This window comes from Phocoena phocoena, chromosome 17 (assembly GCF_963924675.1).
Source record: "Phocoena phocoena chromosome 17, mPhoPho1.1, whole genome shotgun sequence".
Taxonomy (NCBI): Eukaryota; Metazoa; Chordata; class Mammalia; order Artiodactyla; family Phocoenidae; genus Phocoena; species Phocoena phocoena.
In genome coordinates, this window is record NC_089235.1 from 18312368 (window position 1) to 18337162 (window position 24795).

General features: G+C 38.2%; 1 protein-coding gene across 1 annotated transcript; it reads right to left on the reverse strand.

Moving 5' to 3' along the window:
• Positions 1–1642: 1642 nt before the first annotated feature.
• ELOC (elongin C) lies at positions 1643–18499 on the reverse strand. Its single transcript, XM_065895522.1, has 4 exons — positions 18409–18499; positions 9315–9368; positions 7237–7380; positions 1643–2372 (listed from the first exon to the last, which is right to left on the reverse strand). Exons 2-4 carry the CDS (start codon positions 9316–9318, stop codon positions 2182–2184), a joined length of 339 nt encoding a protein of 112 aa, XP_065751594.1. The 5' UTR covers positions 9319–9368; positions 18409–18499; the 3' UTR covers positions 1643–2181.
• Between the last annotated feature and the right edge of the window lie 6296 nt (positions 18500–24795).

Genomic DNA, 24795 nt, shown 5'->3' on the forward strand with positions numbered 1-24795 from the left:
AGCAACTTTATATAATTTCTCAGAATACCTGCACCATTTTGAAATAATTGATAAATTTAGCAAAACGACCCACAGCTAAGATGACAGCTCCATGTATAGCAAGATGTCTCTAAATGTATTTCTTTTAATATGAGCTGAATTTACTTATAGTAGATTGTATTCCTCAATATTAACAGCTCTTCAAAAGGAGACTTATCTGCCAATAATAATTGCATGAAAGATCAGCAGTCTAAAAAGCATAAAATAATCTAGACAATACAAAAATGCAATAGTAACTGAATAAAACAAAGGATTTTGTGGTACTATTTTCTGTGCAGAAAAAGTATTGGGTAGATTTGCACATAATTCAAAAAGTAAACTAATCACCAAGTGTCAGAAAACTATTTAAGGTCTCAATGCTATATAAAATCATCTCTTCAATTGAACCAAATAAAAATTCCTGCTATTCAATCATATGGCAAGATGTCCTGAAGCCAATAGTTTCATACATCCTCAGAAAAAGAGAAAATTAAGGCTAAAAAGATCAAACACCAAGTGTTCATCAAACCTTTCAGTCAATAGTCTTTATTAACATGCAAGTATCATTTGCCGCAAGCTATACAGTTTTTCCTAATCTTTCAGTTCTATTTCAATATTTTGAACTTAAGGTAACTTCTGGACCTAACATATAAAGTAACCTACTAAAATGGGTCAAAGTTAAACTGTATTCTAGCTATCACCTTGACCTTTAAGATCACCACTTAGGTTTATAATTGGCATTATTTGTCACCAAGTAGCAGAATATAATTCTAGTACTTGATAATTCTATACTAAAATATGTAACACTATGTCTTAAGATGTTACTAAAATATATGCAACTAACATTTATATTTAATTGCTTTCAATAACAATGTTAGGTCTTCTAAGAGGAAAAATTACTTTTATTGATCTTGTTTATGGTCTTTGCAGGTTCCAGAAAAACTGGTCCATATTGAACCAGTCTTAAAGAAGTAAGCTGAAGACTTCAATTTATAGACCCTATAATAACAGCTTTGTTTTACTACTAAGATAGAGACAATAATAAACCCAACTCTAGTGCTTCTTTTTCCATGACTAAGCAGAGACGCTCTATTATAGTTCTTCAAACATTTTTTGTCTTAGTGTGAAAGTTGAATGACCTCTTCTATAAGTTTGAGTTCAGTAGAAGGCCCAGATTATGGATATCATATCTAGTGGGACATACTTTAATTAATAGAAGATAATTAATATACTACATCAAAGTGCATTATTAGATTTGCACTGCATCTCTCCACGTTTTTCTTATTTTATAATATTTCAGTTGAATGGAGGAAGACTGGAATTGTCAGAGAAGTCTTGCTCTTAGGATCTAGATGAAAAAGTTCCTAGTGAGTCTTTTAAAACATATTTAAATAATGAGAAGTGTAATCACAACAAGGGACTATGTAAGAATGAATACTGCAAAGGAAACTTTATACAATGGATTGGCCAAAATGCACATGAAACTGAAGTCATGTAGTTTACTTGCTGACCATGTGGCTAAAGTTCAAAAAGTCTCTGCTCCAAAAGCTGTACCTAGTAACCTTCCAAAATTGATTTTAAATAAAGTTCTTAAATTGTAGCAATAAACAAAAAGACAAGATATACTTAAACAATACTGCAGTTTATCAAAAGACACATAAGAAATTTCAACTCTCATGTCTTTGACAGTTATAAAAATCAATATTTTGGCTAAGTTATAAACATGTTTATAATGCAATTATATGCAATTGCATAACTCTAGTAATGCTAATGACAGCTATAAGATCAGAATAGGTTTTTAAAAAAACACTAAAAACATAAAAATATGTAGCCCCATTATTTACCTGTAGAACGTGTTGAATTTATGCCTAAATTTCACCACTGCTCTAATTTTAAAAATCACATCCAAAGGATAAGGCAAAACCACCTACGAATTGGCATATTTGTTTATTTCTCAATTTGTGAAAATGTCCTTAATTTGTTGATGTAGCAAACAGATTTCAACTCTGACTGCTATGCAGAAGAACAGAAGGTAATCTGCTTTGCAACGAACTTTAAGGTTCAACTGCACACAGGCGACATGCTATATATGAAAAAATTACTAACTGAACTACAGGTATTAAATACTGAAAAAAGTTAACAGTTTATTATAATTTATTTTATTTAACAATCTAGGAAGTTTGCAGCCATCAGCAGTTCCAGTGCAATTTCAGGTGCAATTGGAAATTCAGGAATCTCCGTGGAGCTGTTAGTGTAGCGAACCTTGTAGGTAAAATACATGCATACTTTTGATAGCACATGTGAAGGGATCTCTCTAAAATTGACTTCATTAGTTTCGTTCTCAGCAAATTGACCTGGAAAAGAAAAGGAATTTGTTCGTGATACATGGGCTGACCTGTGTTCCTCCAAAATTCATATGTTTAAGTCCTAACCCCCAATACTCGAATGTGACTATGTTTGGAGATAGGTGATTAAGGCCCTAATCCAATATGACTGGCATCCCTATGAGAATAGGAGATGAGGCTGCAGACACACAGAGGTAAGACAACAATGGGAAGACACAGGAAGAAGACAGTCATCTACAAGGCAAGGAGAGAGACCTCAGAAGAAACCAACTCTGTCAACACCTTGATCTCTAATTTCCACCCTCCAAAACTGTGAGAAAATAAATTTCTGTTTAAAACATCCAGTCAATGGTACTTTGTTATGGCAGCCCTAGCAAAACTAATATAATGCAAAAAGGATAAACCCAACTAGCATCAAATGAAATATGTATATTTCTGAGTAGAAACATAAAAAAAATCTTTATTAAAACGATTCAGTCTAGGGAATTAAGTATTTATAGACCAGCAGGAGCTCTGTGCTATGCTGTCATGTAAATATAAATGATAAGTGAAAACACTATCCTTAAAGAATCTTTTCAAGAAAGTAAATGCATTGTTTTCCCCTTTAGTTTTTAAAAATATGGTCATGTTAATGAGCTCTCATAAGCTACTTCCTCCCTTTGTTTAATAACAGTTCATAAACTGTTTTTAGTGATCTCTCAGAATTTCTTTAGCTCTATGATTCCTTTACTATTGGGATAAAATATTTTCTTGGCAGTCTAGCACTAGCATTGTGCACTGAATATAAAAGGCAGAAAAATGTACTTTCTGAGAATGTAGTATTTTAAGTTTTCTAGTAATTGTCTATTGGTTGGGAGTAGGATGGGATGCGGAGGAAGGAAAGAAGGATTCAGCAGATAATTCATAGCAATGAGGTAAATTTTTGTTTGCCAATAACGAAAACTCTTTCTTAAATGTATGTATGAAATATTACCAATAGGCACTTATTAAGCCTTTGACACTAGACAAACATTAGTGTTTTCTTTAGGTGAAATTCGTATAACAGGTGGGAATACAAGTTGGTATAGCCACTATGGAGAACAGTATGGAGGTTCCTTAAAAAACTAAAAATAGAGTTAGCATATGATCTAGCAGTCCCACTCCTGGGCGTATATCCAGAAAAGATGAAAACTCTAATTCGAAAAGATACATGCACCCTTATGTTCATAGCAGCACTACTTACAATAGCCAAGACATGGAAGCAACCTAAATGTCCACTGACAGATGAATGGATAAAGAAGATGTGGTACATATATATAGTGGACTACTACTCAGCCAAAAGAAAAGAAAATAATGCCATTTGCAGCAACATGGATGGACTGAGACACTGTCATACTGAGTGACGTCAGACACATAAAGACAAATATCAGATGATACCGCTTACAAGTGGAATCTAAAAAAAAAGGGTACAAGTGAACTTATTTACAAAACAAGTAGAGTCACGTATGTAGAAAACAAACTTATGGTTACTGGGTGGGAAAGGGGGGTGGAATGAATTGGGAGATTGGGACTGACATATATACACTGCTATGTATAAAATAGGTAACTAATGAGAACCTACTGTAGAGCACAGGGAACTCTACTCAATGCTCTGTGGTGACCTAAATGGGAAGGAAACTAAAAAAGAGTGGATATATGTATACGTATGACTGACTCACTTTGCTGTACAGCAAGAAACTAACACAACATTGTAAAGCAACTGTGCTCCAATAAAAATTAATAATAATAAAAAAAGAAATTCATATAAAAGTCACCAACTTAAGATGTACAATTCAGTGTACATTCACAATGCCGAGCAACCATCCTCTCCATCTGGTTCCAAAACATTTTCGCCACCCCAAATAAAACCCACACTGCAGCCTCTGGAAAACACCAATCTACTTTCTTTCTCTATGTTTTTGGGGTTTTTTTTGCCACAATGCGCAGCTTGCACGATCTCAGTTCCCTGACCAGGAACTGAACCCAGGCCACAGTGGTGAAAGCACCAAATCCTTAATCACTAGACCACCAGGGAACTCCCCTCTACTTTCTGTCTCTATGAATTTGTCTATTCTGGATATTTCATACAAATGGAAGTATACAACAATGTGTGTCTGGCTTCTTTCACTCAGCATAATGTTTTAAGGTGCATCCACCTTGTAGCATGCATCAGTACTTCATTCCTTTTCATGCAAACATTAGTTTGGTGCCGAAAGTTTGATGCTTCAAAGATAAAACTCTTGTTTTTAAATTAAAGGAGATCAGACTTTGTAAAAATCCTTTAATCTCAATTTTCAGTTAAAATTTTGTTGGCATCGGGATTTTTCCCCTAAAGTACATCCTAGTTCTGTCCAGTAGAAAAGTCTAAAAGCACTTCAACCCAGGAGCAATGAGTATTGCTAGTACCCACAGTGGGGTATCTAAGTACCATTTTCCATTAAAAAATCAAACCGAAAAAACCCACCCCCCCAAACCCCAGGGCTCTTTAATGAATGGCTGTTTTTAGGATTGAGGAATAATGTACAAAATGAACCTGAGAAATTTTTTTATTACAGAAAGTAGTATAGCTATTCAAGGCTAATAAAACTGTGTCAAAAGGACACAGGAGCCAACCTGATGTGCTCCTTCTGGCATAAAAATGGAGCCGTTTGAGCATCAGTAAGAATGACTGCACCTGACTGAAAAATATCCAGTAAAAAGTATATATGCAAAAAAAACCAAACAAAACAAACACTCTTTACTGTTGGAGGATGCTGGAGAACCAATTCTTTACTCTGAAAAATTGCATGTAAAGGGGAAAAAAAAATCAAGCATTTATCTTTTCTTTCCCGTACAGACTATATTTCAGCGTAACCAAATAGTTCTTCTTTATAGGAGAGTTCTAACTAATAAATGCAGAAGAAATTACAGAATTAGAAAATCTCTGTTTTATAATTCCAAATGAAGTAAATCTCAGCAATAATCACAGTGAATGCTAAAACTAAATATTATATGAAAGTCTGACTGGGGAATTGCTCATGGACAAATCAGCTTGATAACTATGGAACCCAATAATCAGTCTTGACATTGCTAAAAGACGTGATACAATAGGACTACAAGAGTTCCACCTATAAAGTATTCTTGCTAGAAAGATAAACTGGATTCTGTTCAAGGCTCTAGAGTTCTAATTATGAATTTACAAGATGACACAAGATTAAGTATAACCTGGATGTGGACATTATACAAATAACTTTGTTTCTAGTAAAACTGATAGTCTGAAAAAAAAAAAGCAGGGGGGAGGTTGCAGGGGGACTATCATAGATTTTGCAAGTGAAATAACCTAATGTCAGGAATTTGCTTGAAATACTCTTTTAAAAAAAGTTAGGATAATAGACAAAACAAAACTGGCAAAATGTTAACTATTGAAGCTAGTTGATGGGTACGGGAAGGTGTGTTATGCTATTCTCTCCAAGTCTGTGTATGTTCTAAAATCTCCATAGTAAAAGATACAGAAAAGGGATTGCAAAGGATCTGAAATAGCCAAAACAATTTTGAAAAAGAAAAACAAAGTTGGGGGCCTCACACTTCCCAATTTCAAAACTTACTACAAAGCTACAGAAATCAAAACAGCGTGATACTGGTATAACCACAGATACATAGATCAATGGAAAATCGAGAGCCCAAAAATAAACCTACATATCTATGGTCAACTGATTATCAACAGGGATGCCAAGACCATTCAGTATGGTCTCTCTGACAAACAGTAATGGGATGTCCACACGCAAAAGAATGAAGCTGATTCACACTATATGCAAAAATTAACTTAAAATCAAGAACCTAAATGTAAATGCTTAAAACACAACTCTTGTAAGAAAACATAAGGTAAATCTTCATGACATTGAATTTGGCAATGCATTTTTAGACAGGACTCCAAAAATCAGAAACAACAAAAGGGAAAATAAATTGGACTTCATCAAAATAAAAAACTTCTGTGCATCAAAAGATACTATCAAGAAAAAACAGCCTACAGAATGAAGAAAATATTTGCAAATCATTTATCTCATAAGGTATAAAGAATTTATAAAGAACTCTTAATAAAGTTCAGAATTTATAAAGAACTTATAAAGTGTCCAGAATTTATAAAGAACTCTTAAACTCAACAACAAAAGGACAAGTCAATTAAAAACTGGGCAACAAAATTGAACAGATATTTGTCAAAAGAAAATATACAAATGACCAGCAAGCACAAGCAGATATATTTAACTTCATCAGTCATTAGGGAATTGCTAAGCAAAATTACAATGAGATACCACTTCACACCCACTAAGATGGTTACAATCAGAAAAATGGAAAATAACAAATGTCAGGGAGGATGTGGAGAAACTGGAAGCCTCGTACACGGCTGGCAGGAATGTAAAATGGTTCAGCCACTGTGCAGACAGTTCAGCGCCTCCAAGAGTTAAACACAGAATTACCCTATGCTCCAGAAATTCCAACCCTCAAGAAAAATTTTCTTGAGGTAAAATGGGAACAGTAGATATGTGGGAAGCGATAACTTCTATAGGTAAACTTTACATGTAACCAGGAGCAAAAATCACCAGAGTCCTTCTGTGGTGAACTGACCATGGAAACATAGGGATCCTTCCTATTACAAAATAATCAATTAGGTTTTATTGAAACTATGGTAAATAACTGAAAACAGGAAGTAGCAGAAGCCACTTTTTTCCCAATGCAACATAACCATGCAGTAATTAATGTTAGAACAGTTACTGTCTTTCTTTTAATGTTATGAGTCATTTAATTCAACTTGAAAACACATTCATCAAACATTAAAAAAGTGAGGATATATTAAGAGGAAATAAAGAAATGTACCTACCTGGGCCACTCAACATGGCTTTTATTGTTCCTGATGTTAGCGCATGTTCTCTTTTTACAATAAATTCATGACCATCCGAAGATATCAATTTGACATACATGGCGTCAGGGCCCTCACAGCCACCATAGGTTTTCTCTTCTCCATCTAAAGTATGTAGTAGATAATTTTTGAATCACAAAATTTATTAAAAATAAACAGGTTTACCAAGGTTAGTATCTGAATAACTCAGAGCAGAAACATTTCTGGAGAGTAATAGCCACCAAGATTTTAAACTTTTTAACTCCTTATTTTATTATTCTCTAAATATTTTCCAATATCAGAATAAACTTTACATTCAAGGATGTTTACTTTATTTATTTTTATTTTTAATTTTTGGCCACATGGCTTCTGGGATGTTAGTTCCCCAACCAGGGATTGAAAATGGGCCACAGCAGAGAAAGCGCCAATTCCTAACCACTGGACCACCAGGGAACTCCCAAGGATGTTTACTTTAGATGAAAATTTACCAGTATTTTTCATGGAAGTATTAACAATTTGTGAACACAGCAGCACATTTAAATTTGAAGACTAAAAGAAAATATTCAAATAGTAAAACTTTAATTCTATGACCTGAAATACTCATTTTTAAAGTAAGATGCATAGTGTGTTTATGAATAAACGTTCATATGCCATGTGAGCTTAACTTCTGACAAGCCCCGTATTCTAAAATTTAGGGCCTTCTTTACTCAGCATTTTACTCTTTTTTTTTTTTTTTAGCATTTTACTCTTGATCCATAAAAAAATAATCAAAAAATTTTACTGCCCAGTTTAAATTATTGCATGAATATTGAAACAATGACTACAGACAAATAATCAATCTCTAAAAATTCAAAGTAGAGGTGAGGTAGCTACCAGCTATCCTCAATGCCACCATGCCGGCTTCAGCCACAGGAATTGGCTCAACGTAACTTTCTGAGGGAGTATGTATTTTTATACAACCCTTTAAGATCTTTTCTCACACGTATAACTTTACAATTTTGTACCGACAGAATTTTAATTTTTATGGTATCAATATCTGAAAGAAAATATCTTAAGGCTTATTCTAAAAACTTAGGAAGACTTAGCAAGGAGAAGTACAGAGGATGAAGCTGAAGTACTGTTCAGTTACAAACATCCATTTACTCATTCATTTGTTATTAATTTAGAAATTCCTAAAACTGAGATTAACAAATATCAAAGTCACTTATGTACTACCACTGCCAAAAATGTTTAACCTGAATCTAATGAGGAGGAAATACTCAGACAAATCTAAATTTAAATGAGTCATGAAAGACCTCACTCCTCACCCAATCCCAAAAGTAGGGAACTGTTTAAAGAACACAAGAGATAAATTAATGCAATAAGTAAATCCTTGATTGGACCCTGGATTTAAAAATAATAAACCCACTGTAAAGAACACTATTGAAAAAACTGAAATTCTGAATATGGACTGAATTACGAGATGCATGCTTAAGCATTTAGGTGTGGAGTATTACATGTACAATTAATAAATAGAACAGAAAAAAAAAGCTTATGTGTGTATATGTGGGTATATAAACATACAAACGTATACACGCAGGAAAAGCAAATATGACAAAACGTTAACTAGTGAAGGCTATAGTGTATTATTCTTGCAATTTTTCGTAATAAAAAGCTGGGGGACTCATAAAGATGCATGTAACTTCTAATTATAGACTATTCAAGAGTACAGATTTTTAGCAGTTTTTGCCAACCTGAGAACAAAAATAAAAACTATCAATTATTTAAATTTATACTTCCAGTATTTTTTTTTTTTTTTTTTGGCAAGAGAAACCACCTTCTATGTATGTTGGGAGAGTTTCTAATTTCCTAAGGTACAATAACTAGCAATCACAAATTAAATTTGGCATAATAATGTTACTGATTTGCTTTTCAGAAATATATAATAAACATAAGCTGCTTATTTAAACAACTAATTTCAGTCTACTCTACTTTCTTACTTGCATTCACTGACTTCAAAGGCCTATCTTTGAGAAGAAAGCTTCAACTAATTGAACTACAAAATGACTTATATAACTTACCCATTATGTTCTTATGAAATTCTACTTTGAGTCCACAGGAACTTTAGTAGTTTCCTGAAATATAACAATACTATATTGAGATTAATGCCACAATAACATGTTTTCCCATTATTTTTTAATACGTCCTTGGTGTTACAAGTGCAAGGACTCTCTCTCTCTGCTATGTAAGTTTCCCAGCCACCACAATATGGAACAGTATCAAGTTTCTGAACATCTGAGAGAAGATGATCACCTCCAGGACAGTAAAGTCTAAATACAGATTTTCCCCCCGCCTTTTTAAGGTAACTATTCTGACAACAGTTTAAAAACACATATGTTGTTCCTTAGGAGCTGAACTGAACTTGAAGGAGACACCCTTGGCCTTAATCATCTTTGTATACTATAGCTACTAGATACTGGTAAACATTAAAGCAAGTATCTGCTAAATGAATGACAACATGATAAATCCAAGGACGTGAAGTAGCTTTCCTGTGAATAAAAAAGGTAAGGCTTGCCCTCTTCTTATGTAAGTGTGCACATCTATAATACATTTTACTGTTCCATCCCTTCTGCACAGAGGCTACCAAAGTTCTGAGATTTAACAATGAAGTGTTAAAAAAAAATTAATTTTTGAGAAATCTTAAATTTCACGAAAGAAATGACTACCAAAGGAAAAGAGCTCATGTTTTCAGTAATTTGTATTTTAACAGCATTTCTTCGAAGGAGGATTTTTTTATCCGAATATTATTTTTTATGTCATTATCAGAAAAACAGTGTATCCTAATTATCCTGTTCTCTAAGAAATTCCTGATCAATAAACCTATGTAATCCCTCACCTTAAAAAACATCATTGATGTATAGAGAGGCTGAATGCTCCAGGTGTTGACAGAGTCAGGGGAAAAATTAAACGTTAGTCTAGAACACTCCCCAAGCATGTAGGGAGGTATTTAAAGTACCATGGCTAATGTGAGAGAAAGGCAGCAGGGGCAATGTAACGTTTTTTACCAACCATTTGAGGGCCTAATGAGTGTAAACATTGCATTAAATGCGTTGCATACATTGTCTTATTTTAAAACAACACTTCCACAGGGGAATTATCATTCCCATTTTAGAGATGAGAAAACATGAGGAGGCTGCTACCTGCTCAAGGCTTCTACAGCTTAAGTGGCAACATGAGAATTTAAACCTGGGTAGGTTTGCTTTAGAGCCCATGCTCCCTTCCATTATTCCATACTGCCATGGTAACAAATTCTGGCTCCTGTTAAAACTTCTTTTCCACTACTGCTGAGAGGTGCTGATATAAATCCTTAGATAGTTATCTAAAATTTAAAAACAGTACTCTGTCATTTTTTGGTCATAGTAGTAAGCAATTAAAAAATTTATCAGTAATTATTATTTTCTTCTGTTCATACTGCTTTGTACTCCTTCTAAAACACAAAAAAAAGGAAAAAAATGCTAGAAAAGCTAGAAGAAGAAGGATTTCAAGTGCCAACTTTTCTCTGGAAAATCTCCAGAGCAAAACATCCAGGTTGTTTACCTAACTAGCAGTAGCTAAGCAACCATGAAAAGTCACACCTTAGAAGCCCTTTGGATAGCAACAGTTTTTCTACAGACTTCTTAATATAGTAAATCAATTCCATCATTTACACAAGGGTTAAGGTTGGTGGGGGGAGGGAGCTCCCCATCACTAACAAAGAAAGAGTAAATCAACACTAACCATTAGGCGTAAACACTGATTCCTACGTGGAAGTTAAAAATATTTGAAATATGATTAAATTTGGACTTAACCCACAAATAACCTATTAAATCTAAGTTTGGGGCTACAAAATCTCAGTGTGAACATCTGAACATCTACTCCATAACTGAATTAGGTATATATGAATTAGGTAGGTAAGAGGAAGTGGTTGAACAGTGGGTTGAGAATAGTTCCAGGCAGAAGACATGAACAAAGGCTTGATGTCACTGTGCTTTTAGAGTGTTATATATAAACATTACTTTTTTATAGTTTTTTATTTTTTAGATTTTTATTATCTAACAAATACTTAGAACCTAGGGCCTACACTGAAATCAGTTTTTATCCTAGTATCTTTGAACACCGAAAAGATCTTTAAACAGCCCATCCCTTTTCTGATTTGAAATGTTACCCTTATCATATACTATATTACTACATGGATTTCTAGACTGTATTCTGTTCCATCAATCTGTTTATACCTGACCAATATCCCCACTGTTTTAATTACAATTGTGTGATAAACATGTTTTTGCTAAGGAGCTGGGCAAGTCCACATTTTGTTATTACACATTTCTCATTAGGTCTACTTTTAGGTACTTTACAGTTCCCATTATGAATGGGATCTGTTTTTTCGATTATACTTTCTGAAAGGTTATTGCTGGTGTTTCAAAGAAAACCTTTTAAATTCGGTAAGTTGAGCTTGTATTCCATGATCTTCACAAACTCTTATTAGTTCTAATAGTTTTTCAGCTGACTTGCTTGGATTAGCTAAGTAGATGAGAGCAACAGCTGCAAATCTATTCTTTGTATCTTTTTGCTTTTATACATTGGTTATTTACCTGGAAAAAATAAGGTTAGATGTCTAACTGACATCACTCACAAAGACACACTACAGTTTAAAGAACCAAATGTAAAAAAAACCCCACTGAACTCTAGAAAAATAGCAGAAGAAAAAATACAAATAGCTCCTAGACCTGTTTAAAAATGTTTGACCCCAATGGTAATAAGAAAACTAAAACATTAAAACTTGCTAAGTACCAAGTTTTGGAGGGAAGGGGAAATGGGTGATACTAAACAAAAATAGTATATTTATACTTTTGAAATATTATGGGGCAGTGAAAAGGAATAAGTTAAACCTATGTATATAATAACATGGAAATACCAAGATAAACTGTTAATTTTTTAAAAAGCAGATTAGAATGATAGGTACAGGCTGATGTCATTTAAGTAAAATAAGGGATTTCTCACCTATTAACCTCATGTTTTCTGCTGGAAAAAAAAATATATAAAAATAACCCTGAATAGCCAAAACAATTTTGAGAAAGAAGAACAGAGCTGAAGGTACCATGCTCCCTGATTTCAAATCACTACTACAAGCTACAGTGATCAAGACAGTATGTAAAAAACAGTCACATACATCAACAGAACAGAACAGAGAGCCCAGAAATAAGCCCACACTTATATGATCAATTATCTATGACAAAAGAGCCAAGAATATTCAGTGGGAAAAAAGACAGCCTCTTCAATAAATGGTGTTGGGAAAACTGGACAGCTACTGCAAAAGAATCAAACTGAACTACTGTCTCATACTATATATAAAAATAAACTCAAATACTTAAATGTAAGACCTGAAATCGTAAAATTCCTAGAAGAAAACATAGTGCGTTCTCTGACATTGGTCTTAGCAGTATTTTTTGGGATATGCCTCCTCAGGCAAGGGAAACAAAAGCAAAGATGAACAAATGGGACTACATCAAACTAAGTAAAAAACGTCTGCACAGCAAACAAAACCATCAACATAATTAAAATGCCACCTACTGAATGGGAGAAGATGTTTGCAAACAATCTGTCTGATAAGGGGTTAATACCCAAAATATATAAAGAACTCATGCAACTCAACATGAAAAAAACCCCAAACAACCCCAATTAAAAAATGAGCAGATGGGCTTCCCTGGTGGCGCAGTGGTTGAGAATCCGCCTGCCGATGCAGGGGACACGGGTTCGTGCCCTGGTCCGGGAAGATCCCACATGCCGCGGAGCGGCTGGGCCCGTGAGCCATGGCCGCTGAGCCTGCGCGTCCGGTGCCTGTGCTCCGCAATGGGAGAGGCCACAGCAGTGAGAGGCCCGCGTACCGGGAAAAAAAAAAAAAAAAAAGTGCAGAGGACCTAAATAGACATTTTCCCAAAGAAGACACACAACACACAGACAGCCAACAAATACATGAAAAGATACTCAACATCATTAATCACCAGGGAAATGCAAATTGAAACCACAATGAGATGCCACCTCAGACCTGTCAGAATGGCTATCATCATTTTTGGCAAGGATGTGGAGAAAAGGGAACCCTCACGCAGTGCTTGTGGGACTGTAATTGGTGCGGCCACTATGGAAAACAGCATGGAAGCACTACCATGGATCCACCATTCCACTTCTGTGTATTTTTTCTAAAGACAACAAGAACACTAATTCAAAAAGATACACACACCCCTACATTCACTGTAGCATTATTTACAATAGTCAAGATATGGAAGCAACCTAAGTGCCCATCGATAGATGAATGGATAAAGATATGATACACAGACACATACACACTACAAGATTACTCATATAATGGAATATTACTCAGCCATAAAAAGAATGAAATCTTGCCATTTGTGACAACATGGGTATTATACTAAGTGAAATAAGCCAGACAGTGAAAGACAAAAACTGCATGATTTCACTTATATGTGGAATCTAAAAACCAAAATGAATGAACAAACACAACAAAACCGAACCACAGACTCATGGATACAGGAGAACAAACCAGTGACTGCCACGGGGGAGGGGGTGGGGGAATGAGTGAAGTAGGCAAGGGAGATTAAGAGGTACAAACTGCCAGTTACAAGTCCTAAGTCATGGGGATGAAATCTACAGCGTGGGGAATATAGTCAATAATACTGTAATATCTCTGTACAGTGACAGATGGCACCAGACTTATTGTGGTGATCATTTTGTAATGTATAGAAATATAGAATCACTATGCTGTGCACCTGGAACTAACGCAGTGCTGTGCGTCAATTATACTTCAATTTTTTAAAAAAAATCATAAAAATACGTGTTTGAAAGTACAAATAACTAGGAAACTATGATTTAAAACTGATTTTTAAAAAGAAACAAGTATGTGGAACTAAGCCACTCATGAAGGAAACAATCGTCAGTCAGCCTGATGATTTGTTCTTAACAATATGTAAGAATATGATTAATTTGGAAAACAAAGTAAATTACATTAACCAAAAATTATCTAATGTTTAGGCCTATTTGAAGAGGCAAGAAGAGCGGCTTTGGCCATTAATACAAATTGACAGAAGTTACACAATTCCAGTTTGTAACAAGACATCAGAATATCTTGCCTAGAATGTGCTTATAGTGTCGCTGAATTTATTTATCTCAGGATGAGGTAAAATTCTCATTCTGGCTTATTCAACTTATAACAATGCTCCTATAGTACTTAACTATTGTGTAGGCAGTTTTAATGCTTTTGGCAAAGTAACTCAGTGTCGTTAGAAGTCCATATTTGAGTTTCTATTCTGCGCATTTCTATCTTGAGACCCAGATAGGTTAAATGATAAGACTTCTGTTTCTTCATCTCCCAAATGAGGAAATTGGACTCAACTGTGCCTAAAGTCCCTTCCAGCTCTACCATTTCATGACTGAACCCATGTGAAATTCACCCTCCCTCTACAACAAACTGCCCATAACTCCCAATTTCCCACCTTTATTAAGCAAGAGTCACTCCCACACAGAACACAACTCAAGAGCTCTAGAGTGCTGTGTGTTCCCACTGAGGCTGTCTTGTCTGCCTTACCCTTTAACCTACCTAATCTCCCTCTTAGACAATGATCTCTGAACTCCTTTGTTTTGGTCTAAAAAGTATGAACAAGTACTTCACTATATAGTGTGTACCTAATTATAGATTCTACACACAATAAAATAATTAAAAAGAACCTTTAAATGATGGGCTGAAAGTAAACAAATATAAACCCAACCCTGACCTTGCTCCATCCCACTGTGAAGAGTTCATGAAGACTGGCACCATGCGTGCCTCGCAGCCCTTACACCCTTAACTCCCTGCCCTCTCCTCTGATGTAGCTACCCACCCAAATCCCAACCCTGGCCAAACCCGATTCTCCACCGAGCTCAGGCCTCAACCAAAGACTGAATTGGCTGAAGAAAAGTCACAACCATTGTGACTGGTCTCAATTTTAAATTTATGGCCACACACTTTAAACAGATACTTGGTGTCGGACTGATCCTCCTACCTAGTCAACTGGCTTTCCTACTCTGAGAAAATTCACGGCATCTCCTAAACCTCCAACGTACCTCTCCTTCCTACCCTGACAACTTCACTTATTTCACCAGCAAAACAGAAACAAGTCACTTCAACTGCCTTATCTTTCCACCTTCATCCTACCTGCATCTATATACCATATACTTCCTGTTTCAAAAGTTGAGTAAAAAATCATCCTTCCTATGCAAGGCCAACCTTTCCAGCTAAGCACAGTGATCCAAGGACTTTGTCCTGCCACAATTCAACATATCAAAATGCTGTAACATCATCACTACCATACACTTCTCTGTAACCCATACTGATCAGACTTTTTAGACCTCTAGTCCATTCAGAGCGCTCTTGTCAAATTTCAACTACTTGGTCACTGGGTCAATTTTTAAAAATTATTTTATTTATTCATTTAAAAATATTTATTTATTTATTTGGCTGCACGGGGGTCTTAGTTGCAGCATGCATGTGGGATCTAGCTCTGGATCAGGGATTGAACCCGGGCCCCCTGCATTGGAGGCACGGAGTCTTGACCACTGGACTGCCAGGGAAGTCCTTTCTGGGTCAATTTTTCATCATCATCTTACTCTTAGGGTTTTACAGTTGACTCCGCCCTCTTTTCTGAAACATTTTCTTCCCTTAGTATTACGGATGCCACACCCTCCTGGCTTTTCTGCTTCTGTCACTGTTTGCTCCTCCTCTGACCCGAGTGCTCCCAGACATCTGCCCTCTTCTCCATTAATACTCTTTACTTGATGTCCTCTGGTCCATAGTTTTAAATATCACATGGAAAATATGACTCCAAGATTACCTCCCTAGCCTGACTTCTCCCCTGAACAACAGCAGTGGATATCCTACTTGCCTACTGCACAGATTCTGAGCTGTATAAAGTCATCCACCTGAGTACACTCTATACAGAACTCCTGCTTTATTCCTCAGAAACCAGTGCACCTGCCCCAGTCTTCCTCATTCCAGTAAACGGTGCTACTGTTCACCGAGATGCTCGGGCAAACAGGTGACTCCTCCAAATTGTTTTTCGTTCTGGGGCGAAGGTAAGAACCATTTGGCTCCACCTTCAAATTACATTCCAAATCAGACCACTTCTCCCTAACTGCCAACTCTACATCTCTAGTTCAAGCTACCACATGGCAACTGAACTACTACCAGCCTCCTTAGGAGCTGGTTTTTCCACTTTCCTCCAACTCTCAGTTTGCCACTCAGCAATCAGTCATCAACAGCATAAGCCAGGTATCACTCCCCTGCACAAAATCCTCCAATGGCTTCTCATTACAGACAGAACAAGGACTGTAAAGTTCCATCTTATTTACTCCTTGCTAACCACTCTGATCTCATCTCCCATCACTCTTCCTTCATTAACGTCCAGCCACACTGGCCTTCTAAGTATTTTAATAGGTCAAGTTCATTCCTCCCTTAAGGTCTATGCATTTACAATTACTGCTCTCTGAAAAACTCTTCCTTCAGATCTTTATTATTTTAGTCTCCAGGCAAAGCATTAACTCCTCAGAGAGGTAGGTCTTCCTTGATCACTTCCTTTCAAAAGCAGACACCACACCCTAGTCCTCTAACTTAATCTAACTCTAATCTAGATACAGTCTCTTCACATTTATCACCACCTGAAACTGTATTTGCTTATATAATGTATAGCCTCTTTCCTCAAGCTCGGTGAGGGCAGGCCTCATTTAGTACCTAGCATAGAAAAGATGCTCAATAAAGAGTTGAGTGAATGGCGCTACTGTTTTCTTAATCACCAAGGCTTGAAATTTGGAGCATCACTGGGTGAGCTTTTTCTGATCTTATTTAATAACGGAACAGTAAACATTTAGGACAGGTTAGCTGAAATGCATTAACACATACCAGTGTAAATACAAAGATTTTCCAGATTATTTTCTAGTACTGAAAAAAATCTACCCAAAAAACCCAAACAAGCAATTTATAAGATATAAATGTTACTTTGGAACTTGATATATAGAACTGACTATAACTTCTGACTACAAACTACTGACTATATTACAGAATTACCATAATGTAATGAAACTAGTATCTTCCATTTGAAATAAATTTATATACATATATATTTTTTGGAATGGTAGATAGTTATTAGGTAAATCTCACACTTAAGAAAAAAAAGGACAGTCATTTAAAAATTAAGTATGAAGCCAAAATCATCACTGGCAATAAGCACTTAATACCCACGATGACAGGGACCATAGTTGTCTCCTTGCCACTGTATCTCCAAAATGAATGAATCCACGTGTGAACAGTGATATTTCAACATCATGAATTATACCACAATTATAATGTAAACGAGATCCGAGACGTATCATTTTAGTCCACTAAGCAAAAAAGGAAACTAGTTGGGGATCAGAAAGCAAATCTGGCAGTTTGAAAATGAGGTTTTAAAACTCTAAAGGATTGCGGTTGTTTTCCACACTGAAGGCGATGCAGAGTAGAAATGCTCGCACTAATAATTCGAACTCCATAGCTGTATTAAAGAGGTTCCATAAGAGAAACTTAATGACCACTGTACTTGACACTAGATGCCTCCTTTCAGATGAGACTGGGAGGCAGATGCACGGCAGCCCCAAAACACCAAGTCGGGCAGAGATCACCCAACAAGTTGGTAAACTTCTCGGGGTCTCGCAACTGGGAAGAGCGAAGGCCCTCTTCTAACTAGGGACTGACCCCAAGAAAAGAACGAATCTGAGTGCACCCGGGGAAAGCAAAAAGGGAAAGAGACAGGGCTGCCATGCTCCTAACTCCACCCTGCCCGCGTTTAACCTCGAGGAGGCCCAGTCTTGCCGGCCGCCGCCCCTCCTTCCACCCTTTTCCAAGCCCACCGAGCGGCGCCAGGAAAGGTCCCGCCGCCCTCCTCTCCCCTCCCCCAAACCAAGAGCCGAAGAGGCCAGGGAAGGTTAAGAGCTTCCGTTTTTTCCCCGCCCAAATGGGAAGGGGTGGGAAGTGGGATGGCGAGCGCGCCCACTAGGAGCCTCCCCCGTCCCCCACGCTGGCCCGGAGCTCCGTTCCCACCCCAGCCCGAGACTCACTCGTCAGCCACGCAGCAACCACAGCCACCGCACCGGGTCCACGCGCACCGCCACAGCCCCTACACCAGGGCCGCCCACCCACCCCCAGCTGCCTGCCGCCGTGGGTTCCGGGGCAGTTGGAGGAATCACTTCCGCTGGGTCACGGACGCTTTCTACGCGCGGGAGATTAGTACCTAGTGAGGCGGGGACTCCCTGAGTCCGTCGCCCGCCAGCGTCTACAGGAAGTGCGCAGCGCCCCCTCCCTTCTCCCACAGGCCAAGCCTAAAAGGACGGTAGTCCCTGGAAAGTCTCAACCAATCCTATTCTAGGTCTTTTGACTCCCAGCATGCAGCGCCGATCCTGATCTGATTTCCGCAGGGACAGCATCCTCAAAGAGGTGCTGGGGGTCGGTGGGGGGTGGGGGTGGGGTGGGGTGGGGGTGGGGTGGGGTGGGGTGGGGGTGGGGTGGGGCGAGGCAGCATTGCATCCTGGGATTTGTAGTTTATCTGGCGGGTAGTGTCGTGTTTGGTTGAGGCAGCACTGCAACCTGGGACTTGTAGTTTCTCATGTCGAATGTTAAGAACCTTGTAATTTTGGAGGTTGTTCCTGACGCTCGTTTGGGGGTACGCGTAGAGGTCGGAGACTATCTGCAGAGGAAAGATTGGATAGTGGGAGTGCGGTTGCTATGCTAACAAGATCGTGCTCTTTATGAAGCAGCTTGCCTTTTGTGAAAAGTTGCAGAGCTTGTTTAAGAGCATCCCAACAGCTCGCGAAATCGCTGGCCTCATTTCCTCTCTTCCCGGTACCTTTCAGTGTTTACTGAAAACTAACCACGCCCCCCACCCCCACTCTGAGGCCTTTCCCCCACCTCCTGCCCCCTCCCAGCCACAGGGTTGCTCAGCTTCTGGATTCTGAAATCACTCACCGAAAGTCCTGCCACCAGTACTCAGTTCTGACACCATCTTTGTCACTCCACGCCCACTTTGCCCCTCCTTCCTCTCCTCTCTCTCCTGGTCTCTCCCCGGAGCACTTTCCCCCAACCCCCATCCACCTATCATTTTTACAAATCTTACCTCCACTTAAGATGGGGTTATGTCCTGATAAGCCCAGTGGAATTTGAAAATGTCGTAAGTCGAACATGCATTTAATAGACCTAACATAATTTAGCCTAGCTTATCTTAGAATGTGCTCAGAATGCTTACATTAGCCTGCAGTTGGGCAGAAATCGTCCAATGGAAAGTTTATTTTATAATAAAGTGTTGATTATCTTAGGTAATTTATTGATTACTTGTACTGAAAGTGAAAGACACAATGGTTGTATAAGTGTATTGGTTGTTTACCCTCCTGTTTGGGTGGCTGATTAGGAGCTTCAACGCCGGGGAGAGAGTTTCATACTGCATATTGGTAGCCCAGGAAAAGATTAAAATTTCAAATTGTGTATGGTTTCTACTGAATGCATATAGCTTTGACACCATCGTATAGTCAAGAAATTGTAAGTCGAACTATCGTAAATCAGAGCCGTCTTTACTCTCTTTCCCTTGGTGAAATTTAGGCACCCTTCCAGGAAGGGTGAAACAGCTAAATAAAGTTCACCCTCTATTTACCGGACTGTGGCATGAAAGGAATGTAGGGCCAAGACTCTCACCATTGCAAGTTGCTCAATTCCTACTGTTGTGTAACGATGTCCGCAAAAGGAAAACAGATACAGGCGATCCAAAGTTTGTTGACCTAAATAGTGACTTTTGCCTGCAAGACTTTTTTAGTTCATTTGGCAGATAAAGGGTGTTGCAAAAGCAATACCGGACAGACCGTCCTGGGTTAATTTTTCAAAGCCTTTGCAAAAATTATTAAAGTTTTTTGGTTATAATAGCTCAGAGTAGAATTTGGTGGGGAGGAGAGGCAATGGGGTGAGAAAAGAAGGATGTGGGCCCATTTTCAATTATACTTTTCCTCCTCTACTTCAGAAGTGTTGTTTTCTCCAAAACTTTCCCTTTTCCTCATTGCATTATCACATTCTATAAGGGTCACTCTGTTAGTTGCCTAGAGAATGATAGAATTTTCCAGGTGAGGATACTGAGGCCAGCTAATGCCAGATTTAGGGCTAATCTAGTCTAGGACTGTTTTTTAAAAAACACAAAATTTTATTTATTATGTAATCAATATAATATATGCTTATAAAATGCAGAAATAATCAATATAATATATGCTTATAAAAATGCAGAAATTGCAGATAAATTTGGTTTTTTAATACACTTTTACATAGATTATACAGTGTATATATATGGTTATTTATACTATTTATTTTCCAACTTAACAAACCTCAATAACCCACACTTCTGTAACCAAAATCTCAACAAGCATCATTTTTATTGTCAGTATATACTTACATTGTCTAAATGTACCATGACTCACTTAAGTATTTCCTTAAATGTTGGACATTGACCATATTTCCATTTTTAAGTCACTTCATGTAATACTGTGTTCAGTATCTGCAGAACTCTTTGACCATGTTTCTATTTCTTTAGAATATGAACATTTTAAAAGATCTTGATAATCTGTTGACAAATTCTTTTCCCCAAAGATTCTCGTAATTTATTTTCGAAACTAGTAATGTATAAAAAGCATTTAGGGTCCTTATCAAAATACTAGCTTTACCACAATTTTTCTTTTCTTTTTTCCATCACACCATTCTGCCCTTTAGCTCATGTTAAAGGAGGGGAAGGGGGCTGGTGGATGGGGAGGAAAGACAGCCAAAAAACAAACAAAAAATACATACAATAATGGTGGTCATACATTCTACAAGTGATAGCCATTTTCAATTTTTCCATCACCCTCCATCTTTAAAGGGACCCTCTCAGATGATATGAATGGGGAGTCAAGGCTTATTTTGTAAACAGCCTTAGTATCATTCTAAAATCCCACACAAGTAGTATATATTCAAAAATTGTCTCTAAACTACTAGAATCGGGAAATCGTTCTTTTTTTTTTTTTTTAAAGATGTTGGGGGTAGGAGTTCATTAATTAATTAATTTATTTTTGCTGTGTTGGGTCTTCGTTTCTGTGCGAGGGCTTTCTCTAGTTGTGGCAAGCGGGGGCCACTTTTCATCGCGGTGCGCGGGCCTCTCACTATTGAGTCCTCTCTTCTTGCGGAGCGCAGGCCCCAGACGCGCAGGCTCAGTAGTTGTGGCTCACGGACCTAGTTGCTCCGCGGCATGTGGGATCCTCCCAGACCAGGGCTCGAACCCGTGTCCCCTGCATTAGCAGGCAGAGTCTCAACCACTGCGCCACCAGGGAAGCCCAAGAATTGGGAAATCTTTTTAACCATGAATGACACTTTCATATAATTCTATAGCACAGAATTTTCAGAATATCATCTCATTTTAGCTACTTAGAAACCTTGAGTAGACCAAATATTATTATTTCCATTTGCTTACAGTTTCTGTAGGAAGAAACTAAGCTTAACAGAAGATAAAAATTCAGGTTCTCTCTCTCTATATATATATACTTTTTTTAAAAAATTAATTAATTTTTGACTGCGTTGGGTCTTTGTTGCTGTGCAGGCTTTCTCTAGTTACTGAGATCGGGGGCTACTGTTCGTTGCGGTGCGTGGGCTTCTCACTACGGTGGCTTCTCTTGTTGTGGAGCAGGGGCTGTAGACGTGCGGGCTCAGTAGTTGTAGCTTGTGGGCTCTACAGCACAGCCTCAGTAGTTGTGGTGCACGGGCTCAGTTACTCCACGGCATGTGGGATCCTCCCAGACCTGGGCTCGAAACCCGTGTCCCCTGCATTGGCAGGCAGATTCTTAACCACTGCGCCACCAGGGAAGTCCCTCAATGTATTGTTGAAGTAATCATACAAAGAGGCCATTAGACTGAGATGGCTCTGATGCCTTGGTAGTTTAGTGAGCAACCCAAAAGCTAAGCCAGATTCAATTCTTATAAATACCTCAAGGTATTTACAACCAATCACAAACAACCAATCACAAACAGCCAACTAGATTTTCTCAAATAATGCAACAGCATAAGCTATAAGCAGGGACTTCCCTGGCGGTCTAGTGGTTAATACTCCACGCTTCCACTGCAGGGGGCATGGGTTAGATCCCTGGTTGCAGAACTAAGATCCTACATGCCTCACAGTGTGGCATAAGCTATAACCAATCAAATAATTTCCTTGCTTTGCATGTGCATCTTCTCCATAAAAACCTTGCCCCTAGCTCCTGTCAGTGGAATGCTCCTGACCATTTCCAGATTTGGTGCTGTCCGATTTGAATAAATTTTTGCTCAAATAAACTCAAAAATTTTAGCATGCCTCAGTTTATCTTTTTAAAGCTATTAAAGAAAAACACTATATGAACAGAAAAATTTACATACATATCAGTACAATAATGGCTAATTGATATTGTTTGTAATATGAATTACACTAAAACAAAAGAGTTTTTGAAAGGTAAGTGGAAGATAACTTTAAAAAAGGGAAGTTACAAAGGAAAGACATGGAAACAATCTAAATGTCCATTGATAGACGAATGGATAAAGATGTGGTATATATATGTGTGTATATATATATGTGTGTGTGTGTATATATGTGTGTATATATATATGTATATATACAGTGAAATATTACTCAGCCATAAAAAAGAATGAAATAATGTCATTTGCGGCAACATGGATGCAACTAGAGATTATCATACTAAGTGAATGAGTCAGAAAAAGACATATGATATCACTTATATGTGCAATCTAAAGTATGGCACAAATGAACCTACCTACAAAACAGAAACAGACTCACAGAGAACAGGTGTGGTTGCCAAGGGGCAGAGGGAGGGGGAGGGATGGACTGGGAGTTTGGGGTTAGTAGATGCAAGCTATTACATTTAGAATGGATAAACAACAACGTCCTACTGTATAGCACAGGGAACTGTATCCAATCTCCTGGGATAAACCAAAATGGAAAAGAATATGACAAAAGAACGTATATATTTGTGTAACTGAGTCACTTTGCTATAATATATAATGTGCAGAAATTAGCACAACATTGTAAATCAACTATACTTCAATGAACAAGCGAAAGAAAGAAAGTGAAGTTATCCATGAAGAAATAGTATAATTTTATCCTACTGGATACCCAGAAAAAAGTAGACAGGATTTGGAGTTGCGAAGGTGATACTATTTTCGACTATTAGTTTGTTCCTCCCCTATGCCAATAACATATATATTTTATTTTATTTTATAAATTTATTTTATTTTTGGCTGCACTGGGTCTTCATTGCTTTGCGTGGGCTTTCTCTAGTTGCTGTGAGCAACTACTCTTGGTTGCGGTGTGCGGGGTTCTCACTGTGGCTCCTCTTATTGCAGAGCACGGGCTCTAGGCACATGGGCTTCAGTAGTTGTGGCACGCGGGCTCAGTAGTTGTGGCTCGTGGGCTCTGGAGCACAGGCTCAGTAGTTGTGGCGCACGGGCTTAGTTGCTTGGCGGCATGTAGGATCTTCCTGGACCAGGCCTGCCAACTCGTGTCCCCTGCATTGGTAGGCAGACTCTCAACCACTGCACCACCAGGGAAGCCTGCCAGTACCATATTGAGTGAAAAACATGGTTCTGAAATAGCAAACAAAAGCGTCCTTTACTAGTTGGATGCTCATCCCTCAATACTCAGCTGAACCTGAAGCCTTTGGACATTCAGAGGCCAAATTAATCATTCTGTCTCTCGGGCCTCTGCAGCATTTTGTAAATTGGTATATGTCAATTATATTTCAGCATTATATTTTAGCTTATTTTTAGGTGTTTCCCTCACCATGTAAGCATTGTGGATTTCCAATTTTCTTCAGTATCTTTGTATCCTCTGCTTCCAACTTAGTCCTGGTAGTTGGCGAGGCGCTCAAGATCTCTTTAACAAATAATGAACGATTGTGTAAACGGATGAGAGTGATTTCCGAAGACAAATTTGACAAGTATCAACATTATATGAACGAGTTCCACTCATTTTCTACCAACCTATTGGTTGGATCAAATTACTATTCATTTTTGTTCAAACGTGCACTGTATTATTCCTCTGTGCCAACAGGTTAGAAACATTTTCCGCAGAGAAAATGGGCACAGAAAATGATGCCCACGAGAATGAAAGATTTAACCCTGCTTCCAGGCTTTGTCCTTCGCGCGTGTCTCTCCCCTCTGTCCTTCCACACGGTTGTAAAGAGCGCCAGACTCCGACGAGGGGAAGCAGCCCGCAGGATGGCCGTTTGCTGGTTCTGGCAGCGAGGGTCAGGTCGGATTCAGATCTCAGCCCACAAGGAACGCGTGTGCCTGGGCAGGTTGCCGGCGGGCCGTCCATTCTGCGCACGCGCAGGCGGCCAGTGCGGCCCGCGGACCTGGCGGCGGCGCCGAATGCGCGGCTCGTTTCTGCCGCGGTCTGGTGA